Genomic DNA, 20973 nt, shown 5'->3' with positions numbered 1-20973 from the left:
CCCAAATACTGTTCCTCCTGCAGGTGCTGGGTCTCCTGAAACTTGACCAGGACCGTCACCATCGTCTTCTGGGAGTGGTGGTATGCTCCCATGATGGAGGATAGGGCCTCGTGGAGAGTAGGTTCCCTTGGCCTGTCCGCCCCCTGTCGCACAGCAGCCCTCCCAGTTCCCCTGTGTTCCTGTGCCTCCGTCCCCTGGACCGTGTGTCGACTACCACTGCCCCCTGGTCCCGGTTGTTGTTGCAGTGGTGGGTTATCCTGGGTTCCCTGTAGTGGTGGACACACCGCTGATTGACCTGTCCTGGGTACGGAGGTTTGGGCCCGCTGGGTGGGTGCTGTGCTGGTGTTACCAGAGGGTGGAAGGTCAGTGTTGGGCTGTGCCTGTGCAAGGGGAACCGACTTTCCCGAGGCCCACGATGGTCCGGGCTGGTCATCAGGCTCCAGTAGGGCAGAGCTGCTATCGTCACTGTGGGCCTCTTCTGTGGGTGGAGTGGAGTTGTCTGGACCCTCCGGTGTGGTGACGGTCCTTCGTGATCCTGCAGGGGCATAAGAGCATGATTATTGCATGTCTGATGGTGTGCAATGGGTGGGTGTGCATGTACCCCAGTGCAAGCATTCCTGTGTGGGGGCTTGTGTGATAATGGTTAGGGGGTTGTTCTGGGTATGTGCAGTGGCATGCTTTGGTGATGGGTGTTCATGCTTAGTTGTGTCATGCAGGGCTTGGTGTTGGGATGTGTAGTTTGTGTTATTAGTACATTAGTGAGGAGTTGGGGTGATAGGGGAGGGTGTGAGGGTGGGGGTGTGTGATAGCATGCAGGTAGGGTGGGGGATATGATAGTTAAGATTTGACGTACCAGTGTCCATTCCTCCACCGACTGCTCCGAGGCCCTCACGATGCATGATGGTCAAGACTTGCTCCTCCCATGTTGTTAGTTGTGGGGGAGGAGGTGGGGGTCCGCCGCCAGTCCGCTGAACCGCAATGTTGTGCCTGGAGACTGTTGAACGCACCTTCCCCCGTAGGTCGTTCCACCTCTTCCTGATGTCCTCCCGTTTTCTTGGGTGCTGTCCCACAGCATTGACCCTGTCCACTATTCTTCGCCATAGCTCCATCTTCCTGGCTATGGATGTGTGCTGCACCTGTGAGCCAAATAGCTGTGGCTCTACCCGGACAATTTCCTCCACCATGACCCTGAGCTCCTCCTCGGAAAAGCGGGGGTGTCTTTGGCGTGCCATGGGGTGATGTGTGTGATGTGTGGGGCGGTGTGAGTGTTGATGTGTGTGGTGATGTGTAGTGGTGTGTGTTGTTTTGTGCGTGGATGTTGTGTGGGTGATGGTGTTGTGTGCCTCTGTATGGTGGGGTTGTCTTTGCTGTGCTGTCTCTCTGGCCTTCGTCTAAATTTCTGGTTGTAGGGGTTTGTGGGTGATGTGGGTGTGTGTTTTATATTGGATTGGGTGTGTGGGAGTGTTGTTTGTATGTGTATCAGGTGTGTGTATTTTGAATTGTCTAATGTGGCAGTGTTTTGGAGATGTGTGTGTATTTTGAGCGCGGCGGTGTGTACCGCCAATGGAATACCGCGGTTGAAAGACCGCTGCGTGGATTCGTGGGTCGTAATAGCATGGGCGTGTTTCTGTTGGCGTGGAGGTGGAGGATTTGTTTTCACCAGTTCAACACTGACCTTTGGTGTGGCGGAGTTGTGTGGGTGTCTGAATTTCGGCGGATTCCGAGATGTGTGTCATAATAGCTGTGGCGGGATTCCGCGGCCGCAGCGGTGTATTGGCGGTCTTCTGCATGGCGGTAAGTGCCTTTTACCGCCAATGTTGTAATGACCCCTTTGTCTTTTGTTGGGTAAATTAATTTAGTCAAGCTGTTAGTACTTTAATTTTCCTTTATCTGTTTCATATCACCCTTTGCTTTGTCTGGCACTATTATTTTGAAAAGTTTGAATTGATCATAAAAAAATTTATTTGGAGGACAAGACAACCTCACAGTGCTAACAAGCAGCAGAATTTGGTAACATTAGCTAGTCTTCTGAATCTGAACAGATGTTGCAATTGGTCATCCTTTAGAAGTTGCATGGGCCAAAAATATAAACTCATATTTTACTGCCCACCTTACACGTTCATTCACTTTCTTTTCACTCCTGATCAAGCACAGAAAAACAGCTTTTGTAGATTTTAACAACCTAATTTCTTCAGATAGGTTTGACCGAAAAGCACCCTCGTTCTAATGAGAGCTTTTACTGAGAGTTTAAAGGCATCTTAGCAGTGCTTAATTTGTGCTTGTTGTTACGGGTGCGGCGCACCAGCACTTATTTTTCTGCCTCACACATTTACTGCGGATAAAAGACACATATGGTAAAGACGGAGGAAGACAAAAAGAAAAAGCATCACAATTGGAGAAAGCAGAAAGCTGCAAGAGTGAGCTGAAGGAGCAGAGAATGGCTTTAAATGGATTGAAGAGGCCCGGGATGGCTTCAGGATTACGTTGCCTCAGTATTCCGTGTTCGCACATTTAACTGCAGCAGCCATGTGTTTAAGAGGCGAGTTTTGGCACCGGCACCTTTTTTATTTACAAATTAAGCACTGCATCTGGGATCCAAGCCTTGATCACAAGGCACAAATCTTGGGCAGTGCATTAATTTGTTGTGCAATTACTGATAACTTTTTAAGAGCTGGATCTATTTGTGCATTGACCAAATAGATCAAATAAGACAAAGCAGGTGGTTTCTTTCATATCAAGAAGTCAATATGCAGGTTATTCTTTCCGGCAATCACATCTTTAAAGATAGACACTTGAAGGAATGCTCTAATCTTCCTTTCTGGTACCCTTGCTGATCCAACTTTATCACTATAGCTATTTTGAGAACACATTTTGAATATTATTTCACAGTAACACCTCTTTAGGATTGGAAAAGACTGCTGCTAATTGACCTAAGAAGCTAAGTATTCCACTTTCTAAGAAAATTATTACTGAGTATGGTATGTATTATAAGCTTTCCAACAAGTGTATGATAATATTCTCTATCATATTTAGTACATATTACACTCTAGGATGGATGCTTGAGCAATGCTTGCGGTCCTCTTTCTTATGTCCCAGGTGTAAAGCACTGAATGGAAATCTCTGTCACATGTTTAAAGATTATTGTGCCATTGCAAAGTTTTGGGAAATGTTTTTCACTAGAACAGCCACGTATGTGACATGTGTCTATAAGATCTGCTGTTTTCTCGGGCTTGATCCAAATATCTGAATTTGCACTCTGAGGCCCGTATTTATACTTTTTGACGCTAAACTGCGCTAACGCAGTTTAGCGTCAAAAAGTTTAGCGCCGGCTAACGCCATTCTGAAGCACCATGCGGGCGCCGTATTTATTGAATGGCGTTAGCCGGCGCTAGCAGACCGGCGCTGCCTGGTGTGCGTGGAAAAAAACCACGTACACCAGGCAGCGCCAGCGTTGGGGAAAATGGCGTTAGGGTGTCTTAAAAATGTTGCAAGTCAGGTTGACGCTAAAAAATCGCCTCCACCCGATTTGCGCCATTTTTAACGACGCCCAGACGCCATTTACATGACTCCTGTCTTAGTAAAGACAGGAGTCATGCCCCCTTGCCCAATGGCCATGGCCAGGGGACTTATGTCCCCTGGGCATGGTCATTGGGCATTGAGGCATGTAGGGGGGCACAAATCAGGCCCCCCTATGCCAAAAAAAAATATTTAAAAAATAAAAATTTATACTTACCTGAACTTACCTGAATGTCCCTGGGATGGGTCCCTCCATCCTTGGGTGTCCTCCTGGGGTGGGCAAGGGTGGCAGGGGGGTCCCTGGGGGCATGGGAGGGCAGCTGTGGGCTCATTTTGAGCCCAAAGGTCCCTTAACGCCTGCCCTGACCCAGGCGTTAAAAAGAGGCACAAATGTGGGGTTTTTTGCCCCGCCCACTCAGGGGCGTGATTTTTGCCCGGGAGGATAAATACGACGCATTTGCGTCGCAGTCATTTTTTTAGATGGGAACGCCTACCTTGCATCTCATTAACGCAAGGAAGGTGTTCACGCAAAAAAATGACGCTCATTCCTCATACTTTGGCGCTAGACGCGTCTAACGCCAAAGTATAAATATGGCATTAGTTTTGCGTCGAAAAAAACGACGCTAATTCGGCGCAAACGGAGTATAAATATGCCCCTGAATACCAGATACGTGGATAGGTGGCTGAAGACCTTTTATCATCATCTCATTGGTTGCAAGAAATCACTTCTTTTTACTTCCACAAACATTCCATTACAAGGGCAAGAAACAAACAGCCTTTTAAATGAGCATGGTTCCTGCAGATATTTTATACGCTTAGACAATATTATTTCACTTGTTCTGTAGCTAATTCTGGTTATTGTGTTTTAGTCTTTTTTTAGTTACATTTTTGTTCAGCTCTTAATGCTGCTGATTTGCCTGTAAACATATATTCAGATGTGTATCACATGATTCCTCTTGTCACTGTTTGAATACCAGCTCTCACCAAACCTCAATAAAAATGTCATATTCTGGCATAACTCAAATCATGAAAGCCCCACTCTTTGCTTGACAAGCAGGTACAGCCTTATCATAACTAGTAGTGAGGAAAGGGATGTGAATAGTGTGTCCATTGTTTTTCTGGTGAGTTGTCTTTAACCTTTGTTAAAGTATGTATGTATCAGGATCAACACCACATAGACAAAGACACAGCATCATAATAGGAAGAATGGCACTAGGCTACAAGGCAGTGTCTATGTTCCCCTTTCACTCTGTCCTAATGTGCTCTCCTAAGTTATCTTTTTTCTCCTGTGTCCAAAGGAGAACAACTTTTGCCCACCTGGTATTCACAAACTACTGAGAGACTTCTTACCCCTAGGGACCTCGGGTTTTATGCCTCTCAGTTGGTTCCTTGGGGATAGTTGCAGTAGTTAGACCCAAAGAAGGCCAGCAGTGTGGGACTCCACCAGTCTCTGACATTTCTGAGGCCAAATACCCAGGGAAATCCGATGAGTCTTACTTGCATGGATTCCACCACCTTTCCCTACACATAATGCCATGCAAAAATGGAGCAAAATTTGAAAGCACATTTTCCTCTCATGTATTGTGTTGTATTGCATTGCAGTATTTATGTAGCACTTACCATCACTATGTGGGATACTGATGGACTTACCTACACGAGTAGCATGCTACACCATATAGGATGTATGGTTTGATTTCTTTTTGTTTTGATCCTATGTGGGAAGTGTTTCAATGATGTGCATGATGACCACGAGGTGCGGTTATCATGTTATTGATGCAGCTCATAGCAGTGTGTTGGATGATAAAATGTAAAAGGCAGATGCACGGTTTGATGGTTTTCTCTATGCTTTTAGCTTTGTACAGCTCTGCATGTCCTTTTGTGGTATTTCATATGATATAGGGCCTCATTAAGAGTCTGACGGTCTTAGGAGCGCCATGTTGGCAGTGGCGATCGTACTGCCAACAGGCTGGCGGAGAAGACTGCCAAATTAAGACCATGGCTGTATTCACAACAGAATACAGCCAAACCACTGCCAGCACCGCCACTGTGGTCAGGCCGCCACGGACGATGGTAGCTACCTGCAGGACGGAGGAGACCATGTTTCCGCCAGTCAAATTACGATGCAGCACACCACCGAGGTTTCTGCCGTGGTCGCACCACCATATAAACCCAGATGGAAACCAGCTGTATAAAAGGAGATACTCACCTTCAGGAAGCCATACTCGTCCGTAGCTGCCATGGAACCAGAGCTACACGTCTTCCTGCTCGCCCAATTCGGAATCAGCAACGATGATGACAGCAACCTTGAGTACATACACTTGCCTGTCACTGTTGTAAAATTTCAAAGTACATACGCACACACAAAATACCAATCGGGAATGGGTGGCGAAGGCGACACACACACACGTAACCTCACACTGACTCCCACACTCACAGACAGCAACATACACACCCACACATACATAGCACACACACTACGACCATCACACATACACACTCATCAAAAACACACACCTACCCCCAGACACATAGCAAAGGCACAGTCACACACAACACCACCAAACCACACTAAAACACCACAACCGCCAAACCACCAAAGCATTGGCAAGCACCCACAATAGACACTACCCTTTGACAAATCACACATACATCACAATGTACCACCAACAGGGAAAAAACACACACTATCACACAACCATACAGCGCAGCATTTGACATACCCCGCAAACACACATCACAACGTATATGACATACCATTACCACACACGCTCACGCACACAGTTCAAGCACACAAAGGCACACAACACTGCAACAAACACATGTCAACACAAACACCACTCAATACCATCACAACAACATGGCCCCAATATACACATTGCCCTCACTCAACACACGCACATCACTGAGGGACAAATGGACTGCACACAACCTCACATGCTGCCCATACAAAACAATGAGCACAACAACCACTGACATACAAATACTCACATACAATGTCAGCCATTTTCAAACATGCCCTAAGGAAAGAAATCCAGGACCAAGATGTAACATTGAAGTCAACAACTGGTTGGTCCACATATATATTAACATTTGGAACCAATATAACAATGTCCAATGCCATAGGCCAGTCCAACTTTAAGTAGGGCAACATGCACTTGATGCACATCGTGGTGCCCCAAACTTGACTCCTGACTGCTATGTAAACCTCCACAGGTAGGGGCATCAAGGGGACAAGCAGGAACCTCAGGCAATGGGGGCCTGGAGCGGGGTGTTTGGGCTTTGGATTGGGAGGGGAACCTTTGGGTTTGGGCTTGGGAGTGGATGGCTTAGTTCTAGGCTTACGGGAGGGTTGGGTACTCTTGCGAGGGGTAGGCTTCTTGGTGGGGGGAGAGGCATGGGTACTTGCAGGGGGGCAGGGGAGGTTTTTGAGGCGGAAGGGCCGGACTTGGGGAGGGACACTGATCGTTTAGGGGTATCACGGGGTGGGAGAGGAGTAGGGAAAAGGGCAAACTCCAAAAGGAAAGCTTTTTTAGACACACAGGGACAATCACAGCAAAAGGGTTTGGGTGTGGAGGGAGAGGGAGTGGTTCTCTGAGGTGTTGTTGTGGCTGTCTTGGGTGCATGTTTGTGCGAGGTATGTTTGTGGGGGTGGGTGTCTGTTGGGTGGGTGGGTGAGTGTGGGTGTTTATATGTCTTGGGAGGAGGGAGGGTGGCGATGCTGGGAGATGCCATGGTGGGTAGGTGACTCTGTTGGGGTAGTGACTGCAGGTATGGTGGATGTGCTGCATGTAGGCGTGTCTGTAATTCTGGTGTCTGCGGATGTGTGACTGAGGGTCTGCTGTGGTGCTGTCTGTGAGTAAGATAGGTGTAGTGGCTGGATCTGTAAATGTTGGTGCGGTGTCTGCAGGTGTGTCAGGTGCTGTGTCTGTGATGCTGGGGGTGGTGGGGGTGTCAGGGTAGGTTGTGACTGTTGCTGTGTCTGCAAGTGTATGTTGCTTGTGTGCATGTCAGTAGTGTGTCTTGTGGTGCTTGAGTTTGTCTGAGCTAGCCTTGGATGTTGAGGTGGATGCATGCTTGTCTATTTGTGTGCTTTGGCTGGGTCGGGGATGAGGGGTTTGGGATTGGGAAGACGAAGGTGGAGGGGGAACGGAAGACAAAGGATGACTGGCTGCAGTCAGTGTGGATGCCAGACCCTGAAAGGATCTCTTTAGGCCAGACAGTGCACCATGAATGCCCTCCAGGGACGCATTACTCTGTTGGGCTTGAGTTGCAAGTCCGTGGATGGCATTCACAAAGGTTGACTTACCCACCAAGATCGACCTCAGGAGGTCAGTAGCCTCCTCACTGAGGGCAGCAGGGCTGACAGAAGAAGGAGCAGAGGTGCCTGTGGAAAAGGAGACATCCACCCTCTTGAGTGAGCAGGCATGACCAACTGGGTGGGGAGTTACAGGGAGGGTGGTGGTAGAAAGGGGAGTGGTGGACAAAGATGTTGCTGAGGTGGTCCCAGATGAGTTCCTCCACCTCCAGGGATTGTCCACTAGAGGAGGATTCCAAGGATAATGATGTGGATCCTGTCTCCCCCTGGGCACTCCCCTCGCCCTCTGGGCCACAGGGTCTCTCGGTGTCAGCGGTCTCAGCACTCCGGAGCTAGTGGCCAGCAACTTCCCACTCTCGCATCTGCCCTGTCTCCTTCACCTGTCGATGCTGATGCACACAGACAAAGAGAGAGGGTCATCACATTCTTCACACACACAAAGATTACAACATGCACAGCAGTAGCTATACATCTCCTGCTAGGAAATTCCCAGTTAAAAACCCTTCAGAGCTTACATCTTGTCACAAGAAGATACTTCCAACTTTCCCATTTGAAATCAGTCTCACTCACAACATAAGCCAACCATCTGAACACTACTTGACCATCCCGTCAAGTCCCCTGTTACTCAAAAGCACCATGCACATGATGGCTTGGCTAAACCAAAGCATTTATCCCAATACAGCTCATCACTGTCCATCATCCCATCAGTCTTAGGAAATGCAGGTCACAGATAGCACAATATCATGCCTACTCCAAGTCCACACCTGCCCAGCCCATCACCAAAAGTCATGTTCCATGAAAGGTAAATCATCTCACTTCACATACGACACAGCACCTTGCCTTCCAATCACATGCCTAGCTGATCATTCTGTACATAACTTACACAATGGCAAACATCTCTGATGAAAACACTACATGTGGCATTCCCAAATAGTGGGCATCACAAATTTACATTACATGTCAGGGAAACATCTATCTAAATACTAGTAAAAGATTAATCTGGAGTATCAGCACCTACGAATCAGATATATTGTCACATAGACAAAAACACTATGTACTGCAATTGGGGGCTACCTGGCACCCAGGATACACCCACAGAAAACCACAGGGATCACAGTTACAGCAACAAAACTATGGACACCATACAATGTGCTTGAAGTGCTCATACCATTCTACCAGACATGTTGAATATTAGCCTACATCACAAACAACAGTCCTGACATTTGATTCCTACAACCTAAGTCCGGACTTAACACTTACACAACTGATTACAAATGTACCCATGAATGACACATGCACCTAGATGAAAGCTATTTTATTGACAGCATATCCTACAACCCCAACAGGTGTGTGTGATATGGAACATCTGCTACACCATAAAGGCAGGCAGAAATGAGCAGAGCCAAATCCATAACTGTCCAAACAGCCTCCGATCAGCTAAGGTAAGTCTGGGAGAAAGGAGCCTACAATACATGATCAGGCACAAAGTATCAATTGACACATGATGCAGGCAGCAAATAGCATATGTAGCACTCATATAGGTATGACATTGGCCTATCTAACATGGCCAATAGACCTGGGCAAAGGGTTAAGCAGTCTAGCCACTTGCCTTCTCTACAACAAACACATTATTATATAAGTTATTTGTACACATGTCAATGTAAAAACCATGAAATGTGAAGGTCTAATAGACAACATGAGTACCCCATTGTAGAATATCCTTACTTATAAAACTTCACATTTCTCATTGTATGAATATGACATGACAATGGGGACACCTCCTCAAATCTCATAGGGACAGTACTAAGTTGGCCATAAGAAAAGCCTAATTTAATGACAGCCTCACATGAAGAGTCCAACTATTTCAGGACACAGTATTACTTGGCCCTGTAACTCATCTGTCAGACCCAATGTTGCACATAGAGCAGATCCAGTGAAATATGAGTGGTCAGACACAGAGCTATATAACACACCATTTGGATGAATGGACTTCAAGACATTAGGTAGGAAGGATGACACAGCAGGTAACAAATATATATGGCTGAGTAGAGTCGCACATATGACTCAGTACATGTGCATATACACATGTAGTCATACAATTTGCTAGAAACAGGGGATTGACAAGTTTCCATGCACAATACAGTGGCCACGTCTCTTTCTGTATATTGGCAAATGGAGTGCCATATATTCCAAGGAGTCAACATACCTGTAGCACCTACAACATCTTCACAGCTGCAATACTGAGATAGCATACACTAAACTATCAAAAGAATGTACATGGGTTCTGTCAGTACGTACCCCCTTGTGGCTGCTGGTCTGTCCTCACGCCCATCCACCTCAGTGTCGACCAATGCCAAGATGTGGAACATTAGGGATGTTAAAGTCCGACGGGCACCCCTCCCTCATTGAGAGGAGAGCCACAGCTGGGCCTCTGTGGTCTTCTGGGCCGAGGTCTCAGGTACTCCCACCACTTCCTACAGTGGGTGCTCCTCCAGCTCCGCCAGCTTTGGACCCCCAGGATCCGCACTTGCTTGGTGATGTCACACCAGATTCCCTTCTTCTGATAGGCGTTGACCTGCATGGATGACACAAACAAAAGGAGAAAGTCATGTCCGCATGCACCATACCAATAGTAGTGGACAGAACACATCAGTAACAGCAAGTAGGCACACATTCTCATCCTCTCAGCTCACATGCCTTCACAATATACCATCTGCATGCATCAACACATACACAAGTTTACATTAACGGTACACCATCATACATCACACCTATCACGCATTGGTATGACATTGGATTCACCTGCTCCTCTTGTGCATCATATAGCTGGTCATACAGGGGTAGGACCTCCTCCACTAGCTTCTCCAGCTCTTCAGGGGTGAAGGTAGGGGCCCTATCACCTGCAGGACGTGGCATCATAGCTCCCAGAGGCAGTACACAGCAGCTCAGGTCGTGGAGTTCTTGCTGCCAGCAGTGTCAGGAATCAAGTTATCCTACAGAAGATGGCGGTCAGGGGTGCCATGTACATGACCGTCACTGCCGGCGGACATCGCCATGGGCCCAAGTCCGCCAAAGGCAGCAATGTGTTCCAAAGGCAATTAACACTTCGCTTGTGACCGGCTACCACCATGACGACTACCACCGGCGGACTTAGGTCACTTCCACATCTCCAGTACAGCATGTCAGCCGGTTGCCATTTTGAACACATTTCATGTATGGAACTGTTTAATAATCTGCATCATTACCTATACCCCATATTGTGCTGTACATCTGTAAGTACTGCCCTCATGTTTCAGTGACATTGTGTGTATCTGTGCTATAAGTATTGCATTGTTTGAGGACATGTGGTGATAGCAATGTACAACTACTCTGAGGTTCCTATGTGTTTCAAAAATGTTGATAATGTCCAACATTATGTGTGAAACATGTCTAAGTGATTAGTTTTACAAACATGAATAGTAACAGTTGAATTTATAAGTGTATTCCCATAGTTGAGGCAATGTGCACCAAGGAGGGTGTCATTGGATACATAGCTATGTGTTGTACTGTATATGTCAGAGGTAGTAGCCATCCTCTACAGCTGTTATGTATGAGTAATTTGATTAACTGTACTTGATGTGTGCATGCAGCATGTCACATACTATGTTTCCATCTAATCACATAGTTACCCTGCCATGAAGAGAAGAAGACAACCACCAGTGTACCGTCCACTAGTAGACCTGCACATCATGGAGGGAAGACATTGTATACAGACTTGTCGTCTGAATCATCATACCATCATGGATCTTTGTAAACAGTTGGAGTCAGATTTAATGTCTGTCATTTGCAACCCCTATAGCATACCTCCCATCGTTCAAGTCTTGTCAGTGCTACACTTCCTGGCCACTGGCTCTTTTCAGAATACAGTGGCTCTGACAGCAGGGATGTCTCAGCCTATGTTCAGTCTGGGTTTGAAGGATGTACTGTGTGCATTTTTGAAACACCTGGACAGCTACATCAGGTTTCCCCAATAAGTGGATTAGGCCTATGTGAAGGCTGACGTTTATGATAAGGGACACATTCCACATGTGGTTGGAGCGAGTGATGGCACCCATGTAGCCTTGGTCCCCCCTAGTGCCAATGAACAGGTGTATAAGAACAGGAAAAACTATCACTCAATCAACGTTCAGGTGGTGTGTCCGGCAGACCAGTACATATCACAAGTCACAGCAAAGTATCTAGGATCAGCCAATGATTCCTCCATCATGTGGAGCAGCAATGTCCCACTGCTAATGACATGACTCTACACAGAGAGGGCCTGACTGGTTGGTAAGTTACATTTATAATGTGTGTTTGCAATGTATGTCTCCTGCCATCAGAATGTTGCATGTTCTACATACATGTTTGTGTTGTTCAACCATTTTGTTCACTGGTGTCTCTGGCTATCCAAACCATACTTGGCTGTTGACACCAGTGATGTACCCAACCACGCTAGGGGAAGTCCGCTACAATGAGGCCCACAGGAGGACAAGGTGTGTAGTTGAGTGGACTTTTGGGCTCCTGAAGGCAAGATTTATGTGCTTGAATTTATCAGGAGGAGCTTTCCTTTACTCACCAAAGTATGTAAAATAATAGTTGCCTGCTCATGCTCCACAGTCTTGCCCGGGGTGTCAGATACCATTGTTACCAGATGAGGGGGAGGCAGCCGAATCAGTGGATGGAAATGCAGATATGCCAAGTGATGAAGAACCAGAGGAATATGAAGCAAGAGACTCTAGGGCAGATCTAATCAATCAGTACTTCAATTGACTAATAGGTATGTGAAGTTGACCTATTGTTGTGATGTAATTGTGCACCCAGATGTTGATGGCTAGTATGTCACCTCCTTTCTTGCATCATCTGCGAGGGTGTAGTGAGCTCCAATGCCTATGAGTAAGTTGTGAATGCAGACTGAAAGTCTGTTTTTTGTACAGGATAGAGTGATCTACAGTATCATGTATTGCAACAGCAGATGCAAATTTGCACTTCTGGACATGACTTCTCTGATGTGAGGAATTTATTCTGCTATGTCCTATCCCTTTTCCCTTTCACTCACAGATTTGCCTAGATTCTGTTTGGCTCAGCAACCTTGGCTAAAGGAAGACAGTGTCAGAAGCGGATGGGAATTGCTGACAGACATGAGAAGTGGACCTGACTGAAATCTGGTAATATTAGTGTTGTTTAAGTGGGGCGTAACTGAGATTGTTATATCGTCATGACATTTGAGTGGAAAAGTGTTTTCCCATATATTTCACCAGTTGAGTACAGTTGCTTGTGAAATTGTGTATTTTGTGTCTGGAGAAGTGTCTGGTTTATGTGTAAATGTTGGATCCTAGCCTCCTGCATCACAGTGGAAAGAGTTGTTTGTGATCTACATTGGACCAAGCTGTCATTGTGTTCTTACTTTGCAGACCAAGGTGCATGTCACTATAGACTGACATAGGTGAGTGACAATCCTACACGTATGGGACCAATCTAAGTGAAAGGTTTCAGGACTGGGTACTTCAGTAATCATCTTTGTATGTTCCATGCGATATGTGATTTGAAGCTATGGTAAGGGTATACCAGGTGGTACTGAGGACCTATCAGTATGCCTCCTGCTTTGTGGGCAGATTACCATTACCCTGACTTTGGTATCCTGTGTTTGTACATTGTGTGACACCTTAGTATACGTCCTGATGCTACTCTCAGTCATGCTGTATGTCCTGTTTGCAATTCTACCTATAAATGTGTGTAGAAGTGGATTTCAACTTCTTTGAAATCTGTCCTGTTACATTTCTGTTGTAATGAGTCTCCTGCTGATGAAGTCCCCATTTGATGTCCATAACAATGGGTGTACAATATAGAGGGACATAATCAGACCAGAGTTGGCATGCATAACTATTGTACATGGATGATAAATGACACATACACAAGACCTGTGTTTAAGGGCGATTTATTGTGCATATCAAAAGAATATCTGTAACTATGAATGGAAAGGAATGAACATAAAAGTGATGGGTGAAGTCATGGTGGATTAAATCATCAGGGTAGCTGCTACACCCGGTGGACACACAAGTCCATTGTCCTTGTACCATGGCAAAATGGAGTTAAGTTTCAGAACAGTCAACAGGGTGTATCAGTGTCACACAAAGGGGACCAGTCAGGAGCGGTTCACTTCCTGGCAATGGGTTTGGTCTTGGAATCTGCTTTTGCTGGATGTCTGGGTGGACGTCCACATTTGTGGAGGGGGAGGTTCAGCTTCATAGGGAGGAATGTCTGAGGCATGCCCTTCCCCTGGCAGGACCTTCATTCCCCTAGCAGCCGCAGATGTGGAAGGGGCTGATGTTTCATTGCTAGTGGAAGGGGCCAGATGTTGGGTGGAAAACCTAATCAGGGTGGTATTCATGTGCTTCAGCACCCTTGCAGTGGAGGCCAGGTGGGCATTTTGTGCCTGCTACTGCACCATGACTTCTTGGTGGTGGTCCCTCTGCAGCATTTGAATTCCCCAATATGGTGGTGACTTGGCCCATCATGCCTCGGGGACTTTGATAGGTCCCATCATCTGGCCCAGAGAATCCCTCCGACGCAGCCTACCCCCACCTGCCAGTGTCCCTGGCACAGTGTGCCCACTCCCAGTAGTTGCAGGTCCATCATTGTCAGAGGTGGCAAGGTTAGACTCACGTACCTGTACTATGGGGAACACATTAGATGATACAGGTTTAGAGGCGAATGGCTGCTTATGATATTGATGCGGCAGGGTTGGGAGGAGTTGATGTGGGCAGGGTAAGGCTGAGAGTTGTTGACTGACCAGATGCCCCAGATGGGCCAGGCTCTTCATCAGTCCAGCCATCCAAGGGTGTTGTCCTCACTGAGGCCTTCATTCAGAGGGGGAGTGACACTTTCTGGTATCCTCTCCATGGTGACGACTGCAAGGTTACCAGTGGAGGGAGTGAGACACAGAGTTCAGGTTAAAATGGATGTATTGTTGCAGTTGTGTGAGATGCAGACAGTGCTTTAACATGATTCCTTGCAATGACATTGACAACTGCTGCACAACATACCTTAGTTGTACATACAACTCTGTGACTTGATTTTCATACTCCATGTAAAGAGTTGTTAGACTAGGTTGGTAGTGATTGTACTGCAGATGGCATCTGATATTGTCTGATTATAGACATGAATGTTCACCTCTGTTACCTAGTGAACAGCCAGGTGTGCTAGACTGCACAGATAAGAGCTGTTCAATGCACAATGGTGTCCTTATAGAAACACAGTATGTGAGTATGCAAGGGACATTAACCAGTATCAGGATGTACTGCATATGCATCGACTCATCCATCTAACTTTCCAACACAGGTGAGTCTATTTCTAACTTGATATCTTTAATCTGTGACCATTATAAATGGGCACTCAGTTATAGCTGTGTTTTGCTTTGGTTGCTAGTGTGAGTGCTGCCATTGGCAAGTACTATTCCACAGCAGAACAACCACGATGGTGTAGATAGTAAATTAGTTATACATGCACAACGTTATATTTTGTGCACATTCCAGGTTTTCACAACGATGTAATAGTGCATTCTGGGAGTTGCAGTGCTATGATTAACTAACAATGCTTGGTAAATGGTGAGGTGTAGGTGCTATGAAGTGAGTGGATGATGGTTGTGGCGGATTATGTGTGCTAGTGATGTGTGTATTGTGAATGTTGTGCTGATGTGAGGTGAGTGCTGAGTGAAGTGTGTATGTGTACATATAGTGTAAAAGAGCTAACTTCCTGAAGTATGTGAATGGCTTTCTGGATGAAAAGGGATTGTGGGTTGTGTAGGGGTGTGTTATATAGTGCAGTGAGTAGGTGTGTTGGGTGTGTGGATGTGTGTCAGGTGTGGGGTACTCAAACTATCCAATGTAGTGTTGTGTTCTGTCTGAAGTGAGTTAAGACCGCCGCGGTTCGCACCGCCAATGGTTTTCCAAGAACTGCTGTCGTGATTTGTGGATGATAACATGAGGGGAGAATTTTTGTCCGGCTGGAGGTGCTGGTAGTGGGCCTGTCTCTTTTCAGTCCTCCAGTGTCCTGGCGGTTTCAGAAATTTGGCTGTTTTTGGTGTAGTTCACAGTGTAACACGTAATACAGCAGTCGCCACTGTGGCAGTCTTCCCAAAAAAACGCCAAACTCAAAATTACCCCCATAGTCTGCTTAGCTGGTTATTTTACTGGGTTGCCAAGACTTTTATTTTATGTATAGTTGTGGTTCTTAGTTGGCATAGTTGAAAGGAGAGAGAAGTGGAGAAATATGTAAGGAAGGTCACTTTTATTATCACCCCCTATCTGAGTGTATATGTGAGATTTAAAGAAGCAGTCAGATTGTATAGATCTTTGGGTTCTCCCATGAATAGACTATATTAAATTCCTCCAAAATTGTCCAGTAATGTGTAACAGATCTCTGCTTATTCAATGCCTGCTCTAACAGTGCTCTTTTTATTTACTGTACAGTGCTGGTGATGGAAAGCCCCCCCCCCCCAGAAGATATCTGTTACATAAATGTAATGGGTATGAATCACAGTTTGTTGCTGACCACTCTGTATTATGACTTTAGTATTATTGTGGGCCATAACAGTTACAAAAGAAACTATATAATACCACAGCAATCCATATATCAGCCCTTTTTTTGCATAGCCACATAATGAACGTAGTTTGTTGGTTGAGTTGTTCGCAATTCATGGGTTGTTAGCTGAGGGTTGCGCTTGAGATTGTGACTGTTTTCTGGACTCTGTTGTCTGAATGTAGATGGCACGGTTATCTAGCAAATAGCCATATTTTCAACTCCTTTGGAAGTGTATCTGCTACTGGGTTTTTCTAATGATGGCTGGTAGTGAGTTCCAGAGATTGGTGGCTTATATTGAGAAAGCAGTGCCTCCTACAGATTCCTTATATAACGTGGTATGATGATAAGTGGTGCAAGCCTGCAGCACACTGATCTATTTGGCTTTTATTGCTTGGATTTCACTTTTAGGTATAGCAGTCCTTTTCCTTGGGAGGTTCTGTGGACAATGCAGAGTGCCTTGAACATTTCCCTTGTAGCTATAGGTAGCCAGTGAAGGAACGGCAGGGCTGGTGTCATGCGTTCTCTTAGGTGAAGGCAGATAATAAGCCTTGTGGCAACATTTTTGAGGACATATTTTGCTACAAACATTATTGGTGCGCCAAGGTATAGGCTGTTGGCATAGTTAAGGCTGGAGATAAGAGTTTTGAGAGGGCTTGCAGTTTATGCTGGTATTCAAGGTATGGGAAGATGCAATTAAGTGTTTTCATTGTATACAAGGGACTCTTTGTGTTCTTTTTAGTATATGGTACCAGGGATATGGCTGTATTGATAGTTACTGCTTCGTTTCTAACTTCTCTTGATGTTGCCAGATGGGCTTCAAGTTCTTTAGGCCTTATGGTGGTAGACTGTTAGTTTGCCATTGTCTGCATGTCATAATCTCTGTCTTTTGAGTATTGAGGTTTAGATGGTTATTTATTTTTCATTTGTTTATGTCACGAAGACAATATGTGAGTTTTGAATTGTAGAGTTCTGTGGGGCTATCCATTTGTAAAATGATTTGGGTGTCATGTGCATAGTTTTAACAGGTGAAGTTGTATGATTTAATCAGATTTAGTAAGGGGCTTTGGTAGATATTGAATAGTAGAGAAGATATGATGGACCCCTGAGGAATGCCACAGTGTTGTGTGTGTGGGGTGCTGTGAAAGGGGATAGGTAGACTGCACTTTGTCTATGAGATAGGAAAGCAATCCACAAAAACACATTTTTACTGATTCCGATATTGTGAAGCCTTAGCGGTAGCGTGTGGTGGTGAAAAGCGTCAAATGCAGCAGTTAAATCCAGAAGTAATAAGGTAGCTACTCTGTTTTTATCCACAGTGATTATATCCCAGATGGATATAATGCAGACTCTGAGCCTCTGCCTGGTCTGAGACAGTAAGCCATAATATTTGGTAACATTAGAGATGTGAGTAAACACCACACTCTCAAAATGTTTACCTTAGAATGGCCCACTGAAAAACATTTAGGTTTGTGAACAAAGGAATTATAATGTAAAACCCTTCATGTGGGGCAGTCCATTATCAAACATATTGATCATAACAATAGTTGAAAAAAGGTGCCAGCATTTAGACCTGAGAAAGGTGAAACCAGCCACTGAAACTCTTAATCGATATCTCATATACACTCTTTGTGAAGGTAAGTGGGTGCAACATGTTGTAGGGTTTGCCTTTCCATCCACAGGATCACAAAGAGAGTATGTTGTGTGCTATTGTATTTGTATATTATATGTGTGTTTTGCTTAGGATGCGTGTATGGATGTGAAGAACGTTTGTGTAGGGTATCAAACATTTCATTCGCCTTTCATATTCACTTTTGTAATAAATACAAGTTTGCTATATATAATTCTGCGGATTTTTCAACGGTCAGAATGGTAGCTGTGACAGTTGTGAGGAGATTGAGCAATTTTGAAAGTAGAACGGTAAACATTTGAGTATTGGGCATATTGGTGACTCACATACAGATATAGGGGGTCATTCTGACCCTGGCGGCCACCGACCACGGGAGCACCGCCAACAGGCTGGCGGTGCTCCCACGAGCATTCTGACCGCGGCGGTTCAGCCGCGGTCAGAAGCGGAAAGTCGGCGGTCCCCCGCCGACTTTCCGCTGCTCGGGGGAATCCTCCATGGCGGCGGAGCGCGCTCCGCCGCCATGGGGATTCTGACACCCCCTACCGCCATCCTGTGAACAGGATGGCGGTAGGGGGTGCTGCGGGGCCCCTGGGGGCCCCTGCAGTACCCATGCCAATGGCATGGGCACTGCAGGGGCCCCCGTAAGAGGGCCCCGCAAAGTATTTCAGTGTCTGCTTTGCAGACACTGAAATACGCGACGGGTGCAACTACACCCGTCGCACCCCTGCAACTACGCCGGCTCAATTCTGAGCCGGCGTCCTCGTTGCAGGGGCATTTCCTCTGGGCCGGCGGGCGCTCTTTTGGAGAGCGCCCGCCGGCCCAGAGGAAATGTTTGAATGGCCGCCGCGGTCTTCTGACCGCTGTGCGGTCATTTGGCGGCAGTACCTTGGCGGACGGCCTCCGCCGTCCGCCAAGGTCAGAATCAGGGCCATACTGTTCATTGTTAAGCTGCAGCAGTAGGAAATGTATGTATTATTGAATGGCATACAATAGATAGCATTAAGATTACATCTCACAGTCAGTGTCAGTTGTGTTTTCAGTGCTTGGATCCATAACACAGTGTAAGAAACTACCCATTTGCCAAACTTCGTCAATTGCCTTTTCTACCTTTCTTTAATCCTCGTACATAGTCCAGTACAGTTAAACCTCTCGATCTATTGAATTTGTTTCCATATTTGCTACTGTGGGGACAACGGTTGCACTCGTTGCAGTCCAGGCGCTGCACAAAGTTATCGGATTTTAGTCACATATTTGCAAATGCACTGAGTCAATTGTCCTTAGCCTTATAACAAAAATGACTAAAACTGAAGAACACGAGAGAATTGACACGCTTTTCCAATATCTGGGGAACGATAAGTAACAATAATTATTTGGTAAATCATTTAGAACTTATTCCAAACGTGTCCTTCCATTTTTGTGGTCTGCAATATTTGTGTATTTTATGCGTTCTTGTTATAGTTTGATCACACGACCTGCTGTTGTAGGAAAGTGTTTTTATTTAAAGAATTGCAATGTTATGAGACAAGGGCAAATGTGTTCCTTTTTTATTGCTCATGACTGCATTGCATTGCCTGTTGATGTTGACAGGGTGGGTAGCTACATCATAAAAAAAGCAGGCATTCGGACACCCTGGAACTAGCGGTCCTGCGGTGGGTGGCTCACCAGCGATGTGTTTTTGAAGGCAGGGCCGGCTGAGGTTCTGCCTTCATACAGTAGTCACTTTCCAAACTTCTATATGAGGTGAGGAAAACAAGTGGTGGGCAGTCGTGATTTCTGCCGGATTTCTGTATTACACCCACCTTTAAATGAGACCTTACATGCAAGACCACCACATAGATCATGGAAAAGGAGACTTGTACTTCCTAGTTCTATTCTAACACTATACTTTATCTTTTTATCGTTAGGATTTTCTAAGTGGAGTTCACAAGTACTTAATCAAGGAGTACATATCACTGATCATGAAACATAGATTACGCCTTAATAGGACCAACCGTGGCGAAGCAGCTAACAAAATGAGACAGGAGGGAGAGCTTTTAAACAAAAAATTCATAAACCTGGTAAGTGCTCTATTTTGTTGCCCATGCTAATCGCTATAATAGACAATGGTCCTATTTTAAGTAACTTATTTAAAGTAGAATAGATTTTTTAAAAGTCTACGTTCATAGTCATTCTGCATCTAAACATGCATGCATAAGAATGCCAAGAATGTTGGTCTTCCGCCCTATCTCTTACTCAAGAAAATTAAATGCTACTTTGTAATGACCCCATTGTATATAATACTTGATTTTGCACTTTCAGTGCACATACATTATTCAACCTTGTAGGTTATCTCCTAGCCTCTATGAAATTGCATGTTTGATGAGATCCCCTTCCAACTTTGCTCAGGCTCTTCCCATAACTCTGGGTGACCTAGAGACATGACAAACTCGAGTAACAGACCTGGAATAAAAAGGGAATACATGGCAAGATTTGCAGTACAAAATGTGATTGTGAAAACCACCATAATTAGATATGATTCATGGTTTGCTCAAAGAGTTATAAAAGTGAGAAAGTGCTCAGTTTCCATCTCACCTCCCTCTATTTCTCCTCCACATACTTTATCAATACGTCTCATGTCACCATACCCCAACTCTCAATCACCCCTCTCTCTTCTCATCTTTCTCTACCTCACTGCTCCTTCTTATTGGTGTACCTCAACTCTCACACACTAACTCATTATATTCTACCCAAACTCTTTCTCTACCTTACCATAGCAACATTTCTAGCATACCTTTCTCTCTATATAACTCCTTTACTCGGACTCTGTAATCTAACTCCTTTCTACCTGTGCTTTCTCACTCATCTGTCTCTGTACCTCCTTCTCTGTTTCAACTCATCCTCTCTACCTCACCCCTCTCTATACTATACAATTCGGCAC

The 20973-nt window shown here is 45.5% G+C and overlaps 1 protein-coding gene across 2 annotated transcripts in view; it reads left to right on the top strand.

Annotated features, from left to right (window-relative positions):
• EXOC3L4 (exocyst complex component 3 like 4) overlaps window positions 1-20973 on the top strand; it is a 584807-nt gene that overhangs the window by 478247 nt on the left and 85587 nt on the right. For both annotated transcript variants that reach the window (XM_069207295.1, XM_069207294.1), the window contains exon 11: window positions 19961-20113. In XM_069207295.1, coding sequence (XP_069063396.1) covers window positions 19961-20113 — 153 coding nt within the window. The remainder of the gene's footprint in view (window positions 1-19960; window positions 20114-20973) is intronic.

Source organism: Pleurodeles waltl, chromosome 9, assembly GCF_031143425.1.
Source record: "Pleurodeles waltl isolate 20211129_DDA chromosome 9, aPleWal1.hap1.20221129, whole genome shotgun sequence".
In the NCBI taxonomy this organism is placed as follows: Eukaryota; Metazoa; Chordata; class Amphibia; order Caudata; family Salamandridae; genus Pleurodeles; species Pleurodeles waltl.
The sequence above is the reverse complement of the archived record's forward strand: the minus strand, read 5'-3'. Positions and strand labels throughout refer to the sequence as shown.